At 40.3% G+C, this 20,277-nt stretch overlaps 1 protein-coding gene across 3 annotated transcripts in view; it reads left to right on the top strand.

Moving 5' to 3' along the window:
* STRN (striatin) overlaps nucleotides 1-19,855 on the top strand; it is a 100,381-nt gene extending 80,526 nt beyond the window's left edge. For 2 of the 3 annotated variants that reach the window (XM_084793088.1, XM_084793089.1), the window contains one exon: nucleotides 63-19,855. In XM_084793088.1, the coding sequence (XP_084649214.1) occupies nucleotides 63-232 (170 nt within the window). In that variant the 3' untranslated portion in view covers nucleotides 233-19,855. The remainder of the gene's footprint in view (nucleotides 1-62) is intronic. The other variant, XR_014781288.1, reaches the window with a different exon arrangement.
* Nucleotides 19,856-20,277: the final 422 nt, after the last annotated feature.

Below are 20,277 nucleotides of genomic sequence, written 5' to 3'. Positions count from 1 at the left end.
TTGTCCTTACCATTTTCATGTTGGCATAATTGTTCCTTTCAACCCCTTCTCTTTTGAAATAGGTCATGACTGTTCAATACGCTTATGGAATTTAGAAAGTAAGACATGTATACAAGAGTTCACAGCTCATCGGAAAAAATTTGAGGAATCGATCCATGATGTAGCGTTCCACCCTTCCAAATGCTATATAGCCAGTGCTGGAGCCGACGCCCTGGCTAAGGTCTTTGTATGATGTGATGCATCAGCTTCACCTTGTAGCTCTTTATAAAAGTCAACTGCACAACAAAGATACGGAAGACCAGGGCAAGAAACCGCTCGCCCTGCCCTTTTGTTCTGCTGAGGGAGCACAGAGAACTTCGTTAAAGTATAGTTTTGCAATTCGTATACTGTTTTCTAAAATTAAAGTGTGTTCAGGTTGCTGCGAGCTCAGCCGAATCTGTGAGCCTCAAACTTTGACATTTCCCCCCAAAGAGGCACTTTTATTTCTGAAGTTGTTCTCATTCGCTAGGCAGGCCTGAGCGAAACCGGATTAGCTTCTCCCTTTTTAGTAAACAGGGCATGCTGTAAAGGATAATTAAAGTTGGGTGGCCAGGCATGAGTAGAGTGGAAACTTAGCTGTACTTCCACCCTGAGACATGTGCTAAGCGTCCTAGGTAGTGAGCTCTACCAGCCCCCCTGTGTATGGCGGCCAGACAGTGTTCAGATGAGTTTCTAACATAGCTCTCCATCCAGCCCTTCATAAAGCACATGGCAAACCATTTCACCTATTAGGAGGGAAAGATGCAGTAATATGTTAATTATTTTATTATTCAGAAATGCAAAAAAATACTTAGTTTGCAAGCAGATTCTATATTGTATTCAAGTTTGAAAGTAGATGTGGTACCATTTACTACGACCAAGCACTCATGATGAAAAACAGTTAATAGAGTCTGCTTTACTAAAGGTTTTAACTTATTGTTAAGGGCAAACAGGGAATCTTTCTATAATAATTTGTTTAAAAATTTGCTTCATTAATGTGCCATTTATAGTACTAGAGTGATTATTTCATAATGATGAAATTTACTTCCTAGTGACTGAAAAAGGAGAAAACTATTTATTAGCGCCCATGTCTCAACACCCATATAACTGGTTCACGTATTCCCACTGTTTCTTCCCTGTCTTTGACTTTCATGTTGTCTGCACCTGCTAGAAACAGTTTATAATTTTTATGTCATGTAGTCCAAAGCATGTGGGTACCCCAGGCAGGTGCTTCTGAGCCGTGCTTGATAAAGCAGTGCACTCCTGGAAGTCCTCTTCCAGTGTCTCTGAGAACACTGTAGAGATCTAGATGGGAGACCTTGGTGCCTGTGACATTTACAAGGTTTGTTCTCCCCCTCTCCATTGTTTAATCGGAACACACGTTTTGATGAAGAACAAATCAATATTGTATACAGAGAAAACCATGTCTTAAAATGCCAGGTTTTACATTTCTCTGTGATCCATATGTGGTCAGCTTTTGGAAATCTCAGAATCCTGCTGACTAACCTAGTGCCTGGCCATGCAGACCTCTTACTTGTAACTGTTGGATGCTCTTCATACCCCTCGCACTATTTCTCTGCTTTTGTCCCAAATGACAGAGACTAGTAATATAAACATTAAATATAAATTAATGTCCACCTTTTCACCAAAGTATATATGCCATAGGATCTCAGTCTTAAGAATATTATACCCATAATTATTATAACCTATTAAAATAATTCCATTGTCATAACCATGACATTTTCTGGTGATTATTCTTTGAAGTAGTACTCTCATCATGATATGGTTGATAATTGACTTTTTAAAAATTTCTGCTCATCTGTTTAGAATTGTCCAGTGTGCAGGCAAATTTTCACTAACATTATGTTATAAGGTTGAATTTCCCTGGTTATTATACAGACACACTGTAGTGTTTTAACACAACTGCATTTTATCTTCATGCTCTGGTTAACATGCAGACTTGACAGATAGATTGGTATGTGCAAGTGAATTGAGTTAGACATAAATACCAGGTAAATGCTTGTATTTTCATGTGGCTAGAGTTTTACATTGTGATGGGTAAATTCTTCCATCCTTTGTAAATTGAACAAAAGGATTTGTTAACCTCACATTTGTATACTATTAGAAGATTCCAGTCAGAAGTGGTATATTTAATGATGGCCGACCACAGTTACTGATTTATTACTTTCATATTCTTCAGTGTATGTCTTAATCTTGTCACCAACATGGAACCTATGAGAGTCTGCCCTGTTTGTTCTGTGCCTCATGATTGAAGTTTTCCTGTTAATGGGTGGGAAATAATCCTAAGATAGGCAAAGTATAGTACAAATGATAAAACTGTTGTCAGTTTTTTAGGAAGCGTGTCTTGTGCCATTGAAGACTGCACATAGAAAGAGATTGTTCTAAACTAACCCTGTTTGCTCTCAGGCTAGGAATGAGCCAGAGCTGTCTTCTCACCAGATGGTAGCATGTACATGTGCTTGACTTTCCCCATCCTAGTGAAAATTCACAAGATGAATAATTTCAAGATTCAAAATCATTGAAATGCTTTCATAAATATTTACAGGTTTGGAGTAGTATGAAAATCAACAGGTGGTTAGGTCCCTGCCTTATTTTCATGTGTTGTGGGTGTGTCTCTGGGAGCTTACAGTACTCCTCAAAATGCAGCTGTCACATGGAGCTCATTTGCTACTCAAACCACAGACAAATAAGTGATATAATGACCTTCAGTATTTTTCTATTGAACAAATTTATCAATTTTTGCCATTAAACAGATAATTAGTTATGCAAAGTATTTAGCTTTTGTAATCATTCAGTTGTAACTAAAAGGGGGAAATTGAACTGTTATCACTGATAATGAACTTTGTGAGAAATTATTTGTTTATCTTGACTTCCATTCCTTCAGTATTCTTGCTATAAATTTCTTTTGAAGATAATGATTCTTTATTTGAAAGATGTTTAAAATGTATGTATATTTTATAAATATATATTATATATATTATAGGGATATATATAATATATAAACTATATATATATATCTAAACCATGGGTGCATTTTACTGTTTGTGTTTTCATTTTTGGAGGTAGTATACTCAGAAGTTGATGAGTATGAAGAGTGCTGTGCTGTTTGCTTTTACAGTATAATATATAGTTCTAAGTGTTTAAATTACTGTATATACTATATTCATTATAGGCTAGCATGCTTGTTTTAAAGACTGTCATTCTAGTTTATTAAAATCTGAATGTAAGAAAACCTGGCTATTCAAATGTGAATTGAAAAAATTCCATTCTCAGTACTGAACTTTTTCCATTGAACTTCAAGCTTTTTGACAAAATGTGTCATCGAGAAGGCAATAGCTAGAAAGTGAGAGGTGCCTTTCAAAAAAAAAAAACCTACAAATGCAGCCTTATAGTGAGGGTGAAGGTTGAATATGTGTCAGGGGTGGGAGGGGCAAGAGAGAGCATGAGAGATTGTGTGTGTGTGTGTGTGTGTGTGTGTGTGTGTGTGTGTTTGCCAATCTGTGAAGATCGTGATTTGTGACCGTCAGTGTCTTTTAATGTACCTGCTCAACTTCCAGGACTTCAGGGGACATTGCAAGCATACTCAGTGTGCTCTTTGGAGCACCTTATATGCTTTCCAAGAGTTTTGAATGTGAATTTCTAGAAAATTCAGTAAAGAACAAATAGCTGTTTTTGAATTAAAGTCAACTTTAGGTAACAAATTATTGGTTCCCAGAAGTATGGGATTCTCATTGTTGCAGTTTTTTAAAGCTTGCTTTTTTAGTACCTCATATATTTCCCCTATTCACAAGAGTGTGGCATAAAATTCTTATATAATGAGGATTGAACTAGTAAAAATTGCTTTTAGATGAAACACTTGAACTAATTAAAATTCCACCTAAGAATAGTCTTGAAGAATTTTAAATGGCCTCTCATATCTACCTCATTGTCATTGCTGCCATTTTAAGTAGAATCTCTATGACATTAGAAATGATGGTTGATACAATTTAAAAATCTGTTGGTGCTTCCCTTAGATTTTGTCATCTCAGTTGTATTGTCACAAAGCAGACTGAAACATTTGAATTAGTTTTAGTTTTTTTGCTTGTTTGTTTTGTTTTCCCCAAGGATGGCTTAAAAATACCATCGTTGTTTTTAGTGAGTGGAGGAGAGCTCCTGGTTGTTACTTCTGTATGATATTTTGAACCAAAAATCAAATTGTTACTGAATTTACGTGAGACTTCAGACATAATGGCACACTCTTAAAATCTTAGTACTTAAGAGGTGGAGGCAAAGAGCCGGGTGTGATGGCGTACACCTTTAATCCCAGCACTCAGCAGGCCGAGGCTGGCGGATCACTGTCTACAAAGTGAGTCCAGGACAGCCAAGGCTACACAAAGAAACCCAGTCTCAAGGGGGAAAAAAAAGGGTGGAGGCAAGAGGATTTCAAGTTCAAGATTATCCTCAGTTGTGTAAGGAGTTCAAGGCCAGCCTGGGCTACATAAGCCCTTATCTCAAAAAACAACAGCAAAAAGTTTACCTGGAAAGAAGAGTTTAGTTTTATTTCACTTACTTTATTCTTTGAAAGTTATTTCAACACTCTTAGGTATACAGTTACTCACTTATTGGCTTAGAAATTGCCTACTTGACTATGTTACTTGTTTGTTTATATTGCAGTAGAGTGTTTGACACTGGGATTCTGGTTGTACAAAAGTAGTCTCTGATGAAGAGTGTGTGTGTGCGTGTGTCTGTGTGTGTGTCTGTGTGTGTGTTGTATCATTTCTTAAAGTCCGTTTTAGTGGAAGGTTAGAAAATGAATATATTGTTAGCAGGTAAGCTAATTGAATCAGTTTTGCATTTGTCAATAAGAGCTTTGCAGTTGTCCATGTCAAGCATGCAGTTGGGTCTCTGTGTCAGTGGAAGGGACTCCACACTGACGAAGTAGTTGACAAACCTTTACATCAGTTTTATTGTTATGTGTTTAATTTTGAAAAGTTTATGTTAGACCAAAAGAGACCCCTCGACCCCACTATTTATTCTAACATGTTTCTGAACTGGTGCTGAGGATTTTTCCTGCATCTTGGCTAGTCAAGCTTTTAGATTTCATTTAACTAGGACCACATGCTCATCATCCCTCTGCTGCAAATGAGAAAGTTCATGTTAATTTAGATTAACTTAATGTGTGCCCGGGTTTTTACTGGGCTGTGAACCAGTGAGTGCCTTGTTAATGTGGAATGATTTTGCCTGTTGTACGCTAGCTCTTTCTGAAAGGGTCTCAGAGACTGGGATTTGAATTGATTGTGGCGAGCTGCTGAGATTGGCAATACAGCATTAGGAAGTTTTTGGTCTGCTATGTCCCACTCTGCCTGCTTTCTCTTCATTGTTTGGCTGATGTTGGCTTCTTGCGAAAAAAACAAATATAGCCCCCTTCACACACTTTTTTTTTCATTCCAGATTAAGGAGTGTCCCCCATTCCCACCCCAGCTATATGATCCAGCGCCTGTTTTTAGGAGGAACCACTTTTTTGTAATACTGAAATCTCCCACTTATTTTATGTCTTCTCACTATCAGTTTACTGGAGCGGATCTCAGGGTATCATCAGTTCAGATTCCTAAATGACCCTTTCTCTCCAACCCAAACCCCCAGCTGGTGAGCCCTGGGCCAGATTGTTTGATATTTGGGTGTCTTAAATTTTAGTTATAATATCAATTAATGTAAATCCAAATGCTAATTTTTGTGGTGCAAGAAGTTCCTTTTGTAAATTCAGGGTATGGATAAGCTAATGATATCCAGTTTTGGTGGCTCTAAGTGTATTATTTGTTTTTAAATAAAGTGTACAAATATAGTTAATGTGCTTATAGGTGTGTCGTGAATTGGACTGTGTGAATTTTGGAATCTAGCCATAACTTTGCAGTGAACCTGCGCAAATACTTTAATATCGAAGGCTTTTGTTAGAGTGTGAAGAATGCAGAGAAATTGGAGAGCATACACAAAGCAGCCAGAAGTGCAAAGTAACGAAACGTTCTTGGGTCGGATTGTGAGAAGGGTGGGGAAGCTTGCCACTGTGAACACTGGACCTGAGGAAAGCCGGCAAATTAAAATGCCTCCTGAGATCAGTGGGCATGTGGCATGTATACGTACCTAGTATTTCATATTTTCAAGTGTTCAAATAACTTTTAAATTGTAGACACATGTATATTTAATGTCCCCTCCCTTTGTTGGGCTATTTACCAACCAAAAATGGTCTATATCCTCTGACCTCAAGTCAACATTGCTTCTCAAGGGCTTTGCTTGCTCAGGGTGCAAGCTGTCTTCCATATAATCTGAATTCACAATGCAGTGTGGACTCTAAAACACCCTCTTCCAACACCATCAGATCAGCTTTGTTATATGTTGGCGTGGTGAGGAGGGATATACCTCTGGTGTGTGTGTGTGTGTGTGTGTGTGTGTGTGTGTGTGTGTGTGTGTGTGTGTGTGTGTGTGTGTTATGTGTATTCAGTGTTGTTAGAAATTCCCATTTGTCTTTTTAAACAGAAACATGGTTTGCTGGAGTCATTTGGAATAACCTATCTTGGAAGAGCAAGAGAACTGAAAGTTATTAGTGACATGCTGAACCACTAGGGTCAGAGTAATGATACTGAATAATGATAGAGGTTTACCTGTTTTGGGTTTCACAAGACTACTGAGGCGTTGAGAGATCCCAGCTCTGTCCTTGATGTAAGGTATTCTAGAAGCACTTGGAAATCTAGGGTTCCCTTTAATGCCAATGCCATAATCATGAAACATCTCTTTGTGAATTTCTCAGTTTCAGTGTGCTAGGACACCCAGTTTGGTAAAGCAACACTCCATGAAACTCTAAAAATTTTGAATCCTTATCTTTGGGGGACAGGTTTTTTTTTTGGAGGGGGTACATATTTTTCAGTGCTAGGCATCAAAGCCGAGCCAGAGTTTGATGTGTGCTAGTCCAGCATTGTCACCAAACTGTATCTTAAGCCTTAACTTCACCAAAAGAGAAAAACTGAGAAGCCCAGAAAGTCCTAAGGCAGCCTGTGTCTTGTGTTGATTCTAGATTAATTAAAGGTCATGATGGTTGTAGTTAAGCTTGAATATGTTGGTTCTAGTGAGAACAGTCTGCAGCGTCTTCATAGGAAAGGCTTGCTTCACAGACATTCTCTTTCCCTTAGATGGTTTTAGCATAGAGAATGGTCCAGATGCTGACTCCATGTTCTCTTATCCTGTTTACTCCAGAAAGGTAGTTGGCCCAGCGATGCAGAGCCTACATGCCTGCTAAACGGTGCTAAGTGCTATCCCTGTGCTATAGCTTTTATGTTCTAGGTTCCCAATCTCACCTCACATCAAATATTTAAGAAAATAGCCAATCAGATATTACATATCAGCATCATCAAACTAAGAGTGGTGTTAGAAAGTCCCAGCATTCTCAAGTGAGAAACTTTGCTTTTATTAAGGGGAAAAAAAAAGTTCACAGAAAGAAAACTGTGTCACTCTTGAATTAGAGAAATGCAGCTTGTGCTGTTCCATGCAGTGAGCTGGAACGCTAGCATGTACTGATGTCTACCTCCTTCCTAAGTGTGACCAAGAAGTAAGTTTTCACATATAAACAAAGTTGAATTAGAGCTAAAGCAATTTCAGCAGCAGCTTGTTTGCTGAGTAACTTGAATGAAAACAAGAAGAAAGAACCGCCATACCAAGAAAGAAAAGAAGCCGGGCCTGTGGCATGGGCAATCTCTCTTCCAGCCCTCCTCAAAAGACTAAAAGATGATCTCTTTTAATCTAAAAAAAAAAATCAGGGGCTCTGATTTGTCTTACATTGGTTCTATTTAATTAATTTTTAAAATAACACTTCGTGTTCTAGAATGTTCTGGCTAGTAAAATAGCACTGGATACATGTTAAAATGAACACAAAGCTTTTACCCTGTGTAATACTTGAGTACTTTATTAGTAGGCTCCCCTCACAGGCCTAGCAGCATTAGAGTTAGGTTCTGCCCACTGCTATTCACAGCCTTTCAAAGAACACAGAGTCGCCTGAAGCAGCATTTAGTCTCAGTTCATTTCTGTGGAAGCCGTTCTTCAGTGAAACAACCTGCTCAGTTTCCTGATGCATCTCAGAAAGAATCCCGGTTGCTTCTAACTCAGACATACAGGTTTCCTCCTATTCCTTTTCCTCTTGCCCTTTTTAGATGTGTTTATTTTTTATGTATGAATGTCTTGCCTGCGGGTGCATGTTCATGTTGCAAGCCCAGTGTCTGTGGATGCCCCAAGAGGGCATTAGATCCCTGCGACTAGAGTTACAGTTGTGAGCTGCCATGTGGGTGGGTGCTGGGAATGGAACCTGGGTCCTCTGGTGCTCGTAACCACTGAGCCGTCTCCCCAGCTCTATCATTTTCAGTTAACATAGCACGTGTGCATATTTATGAAGCACAATGTGATGTTTTGATTTGTGTGTATATGTGGTAGTGATCAGCTCAGGTAGTTACATACCCACCACCTTAAACTTACTTCTTTATGGTGAATACTTCTGAAGTCCTCTCTGAGATTAGTACATGACTGTTAGTTCACCTTGCTGTTTGTAGAACACCAGAACTTATCACTCCTCCTCTCAGCTATGAGGTCTTCAACTGAGGTCCTTCCATGAGAACGTGTTTAGGTTTTCTGCATAGGTGAGACCGTGCGGGAGCTGTACTATATACCTGACATATTTCTTCTGACATGTCCTTCCGCCTGTACACACTGTTGCAAATGGCTAGGTTCCGTGTCTTTTAATGATTGAATGGAATCACATTGTACTGGCAAGGATGTGGAGAAAGATCAAGTAATAAATGAAATTCAGTATTATTGGTGGGGTTAGTGTACAACCCTTATGCACTAACAAAAACAACAACAAACCCGTTTCAGCAATCCTAGTACTGGGTCAAAAGTCAAAGGAAATGCAATCAGTGTGTTGAAGAGACACCCACACTCCAGTGGGGGGGGGGGCATTTAAACAGCCACGAGCTCTTTTATTTCTGTAGACTGCTTGGGAATGCACACTCAATTGCAGGTGTTTTGTTTTACATTTGAACTTGATTGTAGGTCCAAGTAATTTTGTGCCCTCGGTGTATATAGTTTATACACACTTGGCCTCTGCTGATAGGCACATTAAATTTTTATCTTGTGTATTTTCAAAGTGATTTTGAGAGTACAAGGTCTAACAAGGAATTTTTGATGAGTTTTACACATAGTCTTTGGAAAGTATTTTGGAACATTCCGCAGTGCTGTGAGTAAGTAGTAGTGATTAAGGTATTTTACACATTGTCTTGATTCTCCTCTGTCCTCAGCTCACACTTTGTATAGTAAGAGCTGCTCACTTGTCACCTAATAAAATAAAACAAGGATTTGTTTTGTCTTTGTAAGCTCCTTAGAACATGGACCATATTTGTTTTTTCCTAAGTTTCCCCTTAGCACTTTGCTTGGTTATGTACTATCTAGAAATGATTCGGTTATTTGTTGTCTGGATAAGTAGAGTATCTATTACAAAATTTCAGGTCTGTATTATTCATCAACACCCTTTAGGGGCTAGAGAAAAAGCTCAGAAGAGTGCTTCCCACTCTTGGCGAGAGCCCTAGTGTATTCCCAGCACCCACATCTACCCACTGAATACCACCTGTCTGATGCCTCTGACCACATAAAGGCCTACACGCATAATTTCAAAACAGGGTGGGAGGTGAGGGTATCTGGGAAAACGGCTAGCCCTGTGAAGTGCTTGCCTTGCAAGTCTAGAGACCTGAATTCCACCCCCACCCCCCACATATAAAATGATAGGATGCGGTTCTGGGGAGGCGAGACAGGTTGATTTTGGGGGGATTGCTGGCAGCTGTTCTACAAAAATTGGCAAGCTCTAGCCCTGTGAGAAACTGTGTTCAAAGCATAAAGTGGATAGCTCCAGAGGGACAGCACCTGAGGTTGGCCTCCCCTTGTATGGGTATGAATACACCAGTCGTTTGATGATGTTCACGTATATTTGGGGATGTGAGTTTGGCCCTGAGATTGAGGTCAGAGCTCTGATTGGGGAGAAATTTGGGTCTGTCTGCCCAAGAAGAAACAGACTACTCAAGGCAGCTTTCTCTTTACACCTCACACTTGTCATCCTGCCCATGCTGGACTGTGCACGTGGGAGAAGAGGTGTTTCTAACCCTGTCAAGCACTGTTAAGGACTTCTCTCTTTACATGCTCCTCCTGTAGTGCAGTGCCTGCTGTGTGCCAACGAGCAGGCAGAAGTCTACCCAACACACTGTACTCCAGCCAGACACAGATAATAATTAAAACGCATGGAATATTAGAGGTGAGTGCTCAAGGAAAGTCACAAGAAAGGGGTTAATTTATCTCTGACATGAGCCACAAATGAAAGACTAGCAGTCCATATAATTAGCACAAACTAATACGTGAGGTTAGTCATCTTCCACCGTGCCTTCACGCCTGCCTTCCGGATAGGAATCTAGGGTTCATCCTAATGTGCATGCGTCAGACATGCTTTGGCTTAGTCTGTGTTTCCTTGGCACTCTCCCATTTCTAATTTCTTATAGATGATGAGCATCCTAAAGACTATACACACCTGGATCACTTCTAAATTTAGGTTTTGTTCCTTTTTTTTTTTTTTTTTTTTTTTTTTTTTTAAGACAGATTTTCAGTGTGTAGCCCTGGCTGTCCTGGAATTTGCTGTCGCTGTGTAGATCAGGTTGGCTTTGAATTCACAGAGGTACTTCTGCCTCTGCTTGGATTAAAGCTGTTGACAACTATGCCTAATTCTAAATATCTTAACATGCACAAGCAGCCTTTTATAAGGAAAATGAGAAGATTTTGGTAAGCTAGCTTGCTTTAAATGAATAAAGTCATGTATTCTCTGCATCTCACGTTTTCATCCAACAACATGTGGGAATCCTCTTACTCCCCACATTTCCTCATTCTCTTAGTGGCTGTCTTACTCTATGGTGTTGTCGTACTATCATTTGTTGATACACATCCTATATTGGTGGATATTCACTTTGTTATATTTACTACTATAATAAACAGTCCTGTCTGTATATTTGTGATTTTAATGGCTTTGCCTCTGTGGAATAGGTTCCCTGGAGTGCATTGATGTACAGAAGGATATGTATACTTAATTTTTTTCATGCATTTTGGCAGATTGTGCCCCAGAGAGTCTGGGCTAACTTATATTTCTATCAGTAAGTGTGCAGAGACATTTTCTTTATACCCACTAACAAGGGGTGCTGGGCAAAGAGACAGGCAGGGAAGGAGGGACAGAGAAACAGAAGGCCTAGTAGAGGTAGTGAGTTTTCTGTGTTAATTCTAGATAGCTGATTTCTATACCTTAGTATCATTTTTTGAGTTTGTGGATGGTTTGAATGCCTCCTATGGATAACAGTATGCATAACAAATTACCACACGTTTAACAGCTTAAACGTCTTTTTATTTATTCATAGTTCTGTAGGTTAGAATCCCACACTGACTCTAGTGGACCCTTAGTTCAGCGTCCAAGAGGGCCAAAAAGGCATCTTCAGAAAAATTCATTGAGTCTCTCTAGGATTGTAGGATGGAATGCATAGTCCTCCACTGGTCATCAGCTTCCATGCTTGCTGTCTGTCCTTGGACATGGCTCTCTCTGCTTCCGCTCTGGCAAGGGTACATAAGTGTTCCCCACCATCTGGCTTGCTCTTTTTGTTATGTTCTACTTTAAAGGGCATTGAGACTTGTTGGGTGCACCCAGAAATCTCTGTGAAGGTCAGCTGACGAGTCTTAACTTAACCCTCTGTCCCTAATGTCCCTGCCTCATGGGAGTCGCAGCAGGGCAAAGTTTTGTGTCTCTCAGATTCCCACTGCAGCAACTGGCCATAGCTGCACTTTTGCAGTTCTTTTTCATTTTTGCTCCTAACCAAGTCTCTGTTGTGTTTGCCTATTTACTTAACTGATTTGTAAAAGCTAATTTATAAATACTTCTGTTTCTCATTTTTAGAAGTACATTTTTCTAATTCCGTAGTCTTTTGGTCACATATAAGAGCCCCTGTCCTCTGTGTCTTTTGTTTGTTTGGTTTTTGGTTTTTAGAGACAGGGTCTCTCTGTGTAGCTTTGACTGTCCTGAACTCACTTTGTAGACCAGGCTGCCCTCAAACTCACAGAGATACACCTGCCTATGGCTCTCAGAGTGCTGGGATTACAGCATACACCACTGTGTTCTGCATAAGGAGCCCTTTTTAAACTTGGACAATTGTTTTAAAAGGGTTCTTATGAACATAGTTGAGCAAATGTTCTTGTTTTAAGGTGGAGCATCTTTTGGGTATATGCCCTGAAGAGGTATAGCTGGGTTTTGCAGTAGCACTATTTCCAATTTTCTGAGAATGCACCACATGGATTTCCAAAGTGGTTGTACAAGTTTGCACTCCTACCAGCAATGGAGGAGTGCTCCCCGTTTCTCCACATCCTCGCAAGCATGTGCTGTCACTTGATTTTTTGATCTTAGTCATTCTGATAGGTGTAAGATGGAATCTTTAGAGTTGTTTTGATTTGCTTTTCCCTGATAACTAAGGAAGTTGAGCACTTCTTTAGGTGTTTCACGGCCATTTGATGTTCCTCTATTGAAAATTCTCTGTTTAATTCTGTACCCCATTTTTTAATTGGGTTATTTGGTTTGGTGATGTTTAATTTCCTGAGTTCTTTATATATTTTCAGTATTAGCCCTTTGTCAGATATAGGGTTGGTGAATCTGGAAACAACATAGATGCCCCTCAGCCGAAGAATAGATAACGAAATAGGGTTAATTTACACAATATACTCAGCTATTAAAAAACAAGGAAATCTTGAAATTTACAGGCAATGGATGGAACTAGAAAAGATCATCCTGAGTGAGGCAGCCCAGACCCAGAAAGACACGCATGGTAAATACTCACTCATAAGTGGATATTAGTCCAACATGGATGTCCTCTGAGAGACTCCATCCAGCAGGGGATTAGGATAGATGCTGGGACTCTTCTGGACTCCAGGTGAGAGTGGTATAAAAGAATGGGGGAATGGAAGGACCCAGAGGGTTCAGGAGCCCTTCAAGGCCAGGGGATTTCGACCCAGAGGAGCCTGCACAAACTGTTGCACCAACCAGGGACAGTGCATGCAGAGAGCTTAGACCCATGTTCAGATCTAGCCAATAGACAGTTCATTCTTCATGGTTGGGGGGCGGGACAGACTGCCTCTGACATGAACTCTGGTGCCCCCTGATTTTATCACTTCCCCATAGTGGGGAGGGCCAGTGGCACACAGATGAAGGGGAAGCAGGCTATCCGGATGAGATGGTCATATGGTGGGGGAGAAGGTCCCCTTCTGTCAGAGGTCTAGAGGAGAACAGGGCTGAAGAGGGAGGGAGGGTGGGAATGGGAAGATATGAGTGAGGGGATAACAAACCAATTGTTATGTAATCTGAATAAATTACAATAAAAAATTTAGAGGGGTTTTTATGCTGGGCTCAGTGACATTTGGGGCTGGAGAGATGGCTCAGCAGTTAAGAGCACTTTCTGCTCTTTCCAAAGGTCCTGAGTTCAAATCCTGGCAACCATATAGTGGCTCATAACCATCTGTAATGTGATCTGAGGCCCTCTTCTGGCATGCAGGTATAAATGCAAATAGAGCACTCATATACATAAAAATTTTAAAAACTTAGACATTTGGATTTTACTCTGAGCACCCTGAAATTCACATCTCAAATCTCTTATTTTTTCCAGGGGTCTAATTTTTTTAAAAAAATTTATATATACATTTATATTATTACACACATATACAATAAACTACCTACAGCAAGAAGAACCATGACACAATCAAGAATCATGTAGATGTTACATTCTTAGTATTCTGGCTCTTTGTATTTGGCAGCCTTGAAGAAAACATCTTTCCTATCTTGATGTGTCTAAAATTCTGAATGTAGATCAATCTCCATCATATCTTGTCATTATCAACTTAAAACATTTATCTAGATGTAAAAACATCTTAACTACTAAACAACTAAGCTTAATTGTAAAACTAAACTATCTGGTCTTCAACCCCAGCAGAGACTTGAGAAGGAATAAAATTGATTACCTGAGTATACCAGGAGTGCAGGTTAGCAGCTTCCCAAATAAGATGACAGAGAGAGTTTCCTGCCTGAGCAGTCACCCAAAACTATAATGTTGGAGCATCTTCTTCAGTCTTCTGGCCCAATATATCTTGTTGGCTCTGTTTCTTAACAATTAGACTTTATTATACAACCCAGGTATCCTACAAAAGAGGGAAAAAAGGTTAAAGGGAAATAAGAATAAACCTTCCAGTGTCTGCTCCATGGGATGGGTCCCTAGGGGTGTCTGGCCTGCGCGCTGGTCCTTTACCTATCCATGTGGGCTCCTGCTCGTTGGAACTTGCAGCCTCTTCCTCTCCTCTCTGCCTGCATGATAAAGCCGGTCTCTCTCCCGGATCCCTCTTCCTATCGATGTTCGATTAGAAACACAAGGAGAGGCTGGTTGTGATGGAGCATGCCTTTAGTCCCAGCACTTGGGAGGCAGAGGCAGGTGGATCGCTTTGAGTTCAAGTCCAGCCGGTCTACAAAGGACTGCCAAGATAAAATAGAGAAACCCTGTCTCAAAAAACAACAAAGAAAAAACAAAACAAAACAAACAAAAAACCCAAAAGAAAAAAAAAAAAAGAGGTCCGTTTCCTGAATTCTGGACCCAGGATGGTTCCTCCCAGCCTTCAATAATGTCCATCTCAGTGGGGTATCGGTAGTGTTTCCGAGCAGCATAGCTGGAGGCAAGGCCCACCCAATCCGCCTTCACCTGGGATAATGCCTACAATCCTTCCACAATATCTGGCAGACATATTTGTGAAGCAGGAACTATTGAGGACTTGGAGACTTTGGCCATTGACTCTGCCCGCATCCAAGCTTGCCTTTTCCTAGACAGAGTTCTGTCTGTGGTAGAAACGAAAATTTTCCCAGTGGCTTGTTTACCACATTTGAAGCTATCTCCATAAGGAGGTTTATTCAGAGATAAAATTTATACGCAAAAATTTTGGCCTTCTTTCTAACCTCTAAGTTTTTAAGTTTTTTCCATTATGTAAATATTTTATTTGCATGTTTTTCCCTCAGTCATTGATATACCTATTGATATTTGTACCTTTTGTCATTTAAAACTTTATATTAGGGTATAGGTATATATATTGTGTGTTTGCTTTCAAGATAAGGTTTCTCTGTGTATCTCTAGCTGTCCTGGAATTCTCTCTGTAGATCAGGCTGTCCTTAAACTCAGAGATCTGCCTGTGTCTGTGTTCCAAGTGCTAGGATTAAAGGTGTGCACCCCTCCCATACAGGATATGTGTATATGATTTGATGAAATATAGACATTTTGGGAAAAAACATAAAATATTTAAAACTTATTTATTCACTCAATCATTTATTCAAGTGTGTGTGTCCCAGTATTCCTGTGGAGGTCAGAGGACAGCCCGTAGATGTCCATTCTCTCCCACCCTGTGGGTTCTGGCCATTGAACTCAGGTCATCAGACTTGGCACCAAGCACCTTTACTCATGAGCCATCTCTCCAGCCACATACTTTCAAGAATTTTGTATACATTAATGTCACCATCTCCTGTCCTATCCAAAGAATGGCCTCCATATTCGGGAGTAGTGTTGGGGCTTTTTCACCTTTGGTTTTTCTACATTTAATAAAACTTAAATATTTAAATTTTTTTATTTTAAAGTGCACGTGTGTTGTGGGGGAGGTGATGGGCCTGTCGGTGCCCATGCTTAAGGACAGAAGTGTCTGATCTACCTACAGCTGGAATTATAGGCAGTTGTGAGCTTTCCACTGTGGGTGGCGGGAACCAAACTATGGTCCCCAACAAAATAGATCATACTGAGCCATCTCTCCAGCTCCCTATATTGAATTCTACATGCCATTTAAATTTTATAAAGAATGAAAGCAGTTTATTTTCCAAGTTGTGTGAATTCAGTACCTCCTTATTAAAGTTTTTTTAATGAAATAAAATGCCAATGTGGCCAAGTTTTTATATATAATGTCATTTCTCAGTATGCTGTTATTTTTCTTTTATTTCTCTTTATAGATGTCAGCAGATGGACCTAATTACAGTGGATTTGTGTTTATTTACAGTGGTTTATAGTACAGTACAGCACAGTTTCCCTGCACATCTTACACCCTTGTTCTTTTCATTACCTTTTTACATATTCTCAGGCATTTGGAATGTTTTATTTACTCCAGTTTTATCTTATTAGTGGTTGAAAGTATTTTTGGAAGTTTAACATAGGATATTACTTTTTTAGCTAAGAAAAATATCTTGTTTATATCTTAATAATTTTAATAAGATTCAAGTTTGACTCATGTTTTTATTAGTCATTACGATGAATGAATTTTCTCATTCTATTTTAAGGTCTTTTTTGGTTTTTTGTTTGTTTGTTTGTCTCCCCTATTAATTAACTTATTTACTTTGCATCTTGATTGGAGCTTCCCCTCCCTTCTCTCGGTCATTCCCTCTCACCTCCCCTCACCCAATGCTCCCTCCCTTTCTCCTCAGAGAAGGGAGACCTCCCGTGGATATCCGCCCACCGAGGCATATCAAGTTGTAGTAGGACTGGGCTCATCTTCTTTCATTGAGGCTGGACAAGGCAGCCCAGTTACGGGAAAGGGATCCAAAGGCAGGCAACAGAGTCAGAGACAGCCCCTGATCCTGCTGTTGGAGGTCCCACATCTTTACATATGCGTAGGGGCCTAGCTGTACATCTTTACATATGTGTAGGACATCTGTCGCATGGATGCTCTCTGGTTGGTGGTTCAGTCTATGTTAGCCCCCGTGGGCCCAGTTGAGTTGATTGTGTAGGCTTTCTTGTGGTGTCCTTGACCTTTCTGTCTTTCCTCTTCCATAGGATTCCCTGAGCTCCACCTAATGTTTGGTCGTGGGTCTTTGCATCTGTTTTCATCAGCTGCTGGGTGAAGCCACTCAGGTGACAGTTACGTTAGCCTCTTGTCTGCAAGTATAGCAGAATATTATTAATAGTGTCAGGGGTGGGCTCTCTCGTGGCATGGAACTCAGGTTGGGCCAGTCATTGCTTGGCCATTCCCTCACTTTCTTTATCCCCCGCACCTCTTTGTTGTTGTTGTTGTTGTTGTTGGTTGGTTGGCTTTGTTTTCTTTATTTTATTTGTTTGGTTTTTGTTTTTTGGGTTTTTCTTTCTTTCTTTTTTTAAAATTTATTCTTGTTACATCTCAATGGTTATCCCATCCCTTGTATCCTCCCATTTTTCCCTCCCTCCCATTTTCCCCTCACTCCCCTCCCCTATGACTGTGCCTGAGGGGGACTTCCTCCTCCCCCTCATAGGGTATCAAGGGTACCCTCATAGGGTATCAAGTCTCTTCTTGGTAGCCTGCTACTCCCCACACCTCTTATAGGCTGGGAAAATTGTGGGTTGAAGGTTTTGCGGGTGGGTTGGTATCTCCATCCCTCCATTGGAAGTTGCTTGGCTACAGAATGTGTAACTCTTTCATTTTCCTTATCTCCTGTCACTAAGAGTCTTAGCTCGGGTCACCCTCATAGATTCCTGGAAGTTTCCACTGTCCCAGAGATACACCCCTCACACGCTGATCCCAGTTCTCTCTCCTGCCGTCCTTCCCACGCTTGATCATTGTATTTGCATACATATGTATTGTGTACAATAAACATGCATATTAAATTTCATTAATTCTAATAGTTTCCCTCTCAGTTATTTTGGAGGTTTAGAAATACTTCATAAGAATACTCTGATATTTTTTTGATGGTTGACAGATTTTCTTTTCTGAAATCTTAGTTGCCTTGAAACTCCTATTTAGTGCTGAGTAAAGATGATAATGACTCCCTACCCCCCCATCTGCTACTGACTCACTGAAATGCCTTCATCACTCGTTATTTAGAGTATTCATTTGGCAGTTGGTCAGTAGTCTTTATATTACTCAAGTAGTTTATTTCCAATTTTATTAGGAATAGCTATCGAGTTGTATCAGATAGATGTCTTCTTAGCATCTTTTGAAACGATTATGGCTTACTTCCCTTCAAAAGTTGTGGGCTGGGGCTGAAACAGTGGCCCAGATGTTAAGAACTCAGATTGCTCTTGCAGAAGGTCCAAGTTTAGTTCCCGGCACCCACATGTGGCTGCTCACAACTGCCTGGAACCCCAGCCCCAGGGAATCTGCTGCTGTCTGAGATACCTGCACTCGCAATGCTTGTACCTACACACAAACACACATAATTAAAAGTAAAAATAAACCTTAGAACAAAAGCAGCTGACCAGGTTATACATATGGACATTCCAGAGCTCCCCTTGGGATAAAGCCCACTTGAACACAATGTGTTTCCCTAAAAATCCTTGGCTTGGTTGTTAACCTTTTAGTAAGAGCTTGAGAGCTTTCCTCAGATTCGTTTTATATACGTGAGTGTTTTACCTGCATGTGTGCATGTGTACCTCGTGCATGCCTGGTGTCTGAGGTCAGAAGAAAGCATCAGATTCCTGGAATGGGAGTTAAGGATGTTTGAGAGCAGACACATGGGTGCTGAGAACTGAATATGGATCCTCTGCAAGAGCAAAAATATTGTTCTTAGCCTCAGAACTGTCTACTCCAGCCCTGGTGTTTTAATATCACAACCATAAGTCAGATTAACTTAACATTTCCTGAGGATGGGATACAGCCAGTGTCAGTATGTGTAATACTCATGGGGTCCTGGGTTCTATTCTAACACACACACACACACACACACACACACACACACACACTACAATTTAATAGTTTCCCATTAAACTCATTAAATAGGCTCGAACATAGAGAAAACAATTTGGCATAATCTACTAAAGCTGACGTAGTTACACATGGGATTTCGGGAGCCTGCTTTAGTATATGCCCTATAAAGGGCGTACATACATACATTTGCTAGGACAGGTGTTCTAAAATGGTAACAGTCTAGCTCAGTCCAAAGATTGCTCAAGTGTTCCTCCATATACTAGCACTTCTGTGTGTTCAACATGAAATGTCCAGCAACAAGAACAGTTTCTACCTATAGGGAACAGTGGTATATCTTACAATCTACATCAAGCCTGAGGAGAATCACATGGGATGCTCTTGCTTCTGAAAGCACTAAAGTGGACAAGACATGTTTGTGCTCTTGTGAATCAAGTCTGTTCTGGCAACTTCTGTGTCTGCTGGAGTAGATGACTGAGGTGGGACGGCAGTGCCTCCCACCACCCGGGAAGAATCTGTGACTAATGAGAAATGCCAAGCTCTTCCCTAGATGCTGTGGGCAGTCTGCTTCCAAAACCAAAGAAAATGGACCATTCTTCAGTGGGGGAAAGAACACCAGGGCTTCTGGTTCCTACGAGAGTTGTTTTGAATTAATGATTTGACAGTACTGTGACTGTAACGGACTCTGAAATATGTCCCATAGTTTCTACCCTTCAAAGCTAAGTAATGTCCCTTTATCCCCATCTCTCCTTGCTAATCAGAATTTATAAATTAACACTCAGAACGTTATATTATTTTGTTCCATAACTTTTTAGCTTATTCATTAAAGAAAGGGTGAATTAGGCATTTTCTTAAGATATTGGTAAATGATTTTTAATGTATGTACTGTTAGCACACTTGGTCTGAACAAATTCCCCTATGTGAGTCCTTGGTGTCTGTATTTCTCTTTTCTGCCTTGTGTTCAGCCACGCTGCAGAAGTTTCTGTGATCCAGTTCTGGTTCTGAGGGCTATGTGATCCTCAGACTGTCTTTTGTTCAATTAAAGGTTGCTAAGTTTGTCAGTTTTTTTTCACACTACTTAAATAGTTCCTGAGATATATTTGGTTTGGAATCTAATATTTATAAAAATGTGTGACCCTGGGATAAGTTATATGACCTTTCTAAGTCTCTGTTTTCTTTTAGTTCCAGGAGTGTCAGAGTGGGAATTAATGGGGATGATATGTGTGGAAGCTGTTGAGAGATGGCCAGGCATCTGTGGGAGGCAGTCTCTCAGGGCCTTTGTCCTTGTCTTGACCGCCTGAAGCCCAGGACAGTTCATAGGGTCTGGGCCTGGGTGAGACACTTGTGGCTGAGTGAAGGCAGCACTAACAAAGACTCCTTGGTTCAGAAACACCCATAACCTGGGTGTTCCCAGGTAATTTATTTTAGAAACCTCCCTGGAAAAGAACGCAAACCAAAGGCAAACTATTTCCATTCCTT

The sequence above is a fragment of the Acomys minous genome (genome assembly GCF_964271855.1).
Source record: "Acomys minous genome assembly, chromosome: 8".
In the NCBI taxonomy this organism is placed as follows: domain Eukaryota; kingdom Metazoa; phylum Chordata; class Mammalia; order Rodentia; family Muridae; genus Acomys; species Acomys minous.
The sequence above is the reverse complement of the archived record's forward strand: the minus strand, read 5'-3'. Positions and strand labels throughout refer to the sequence as shown.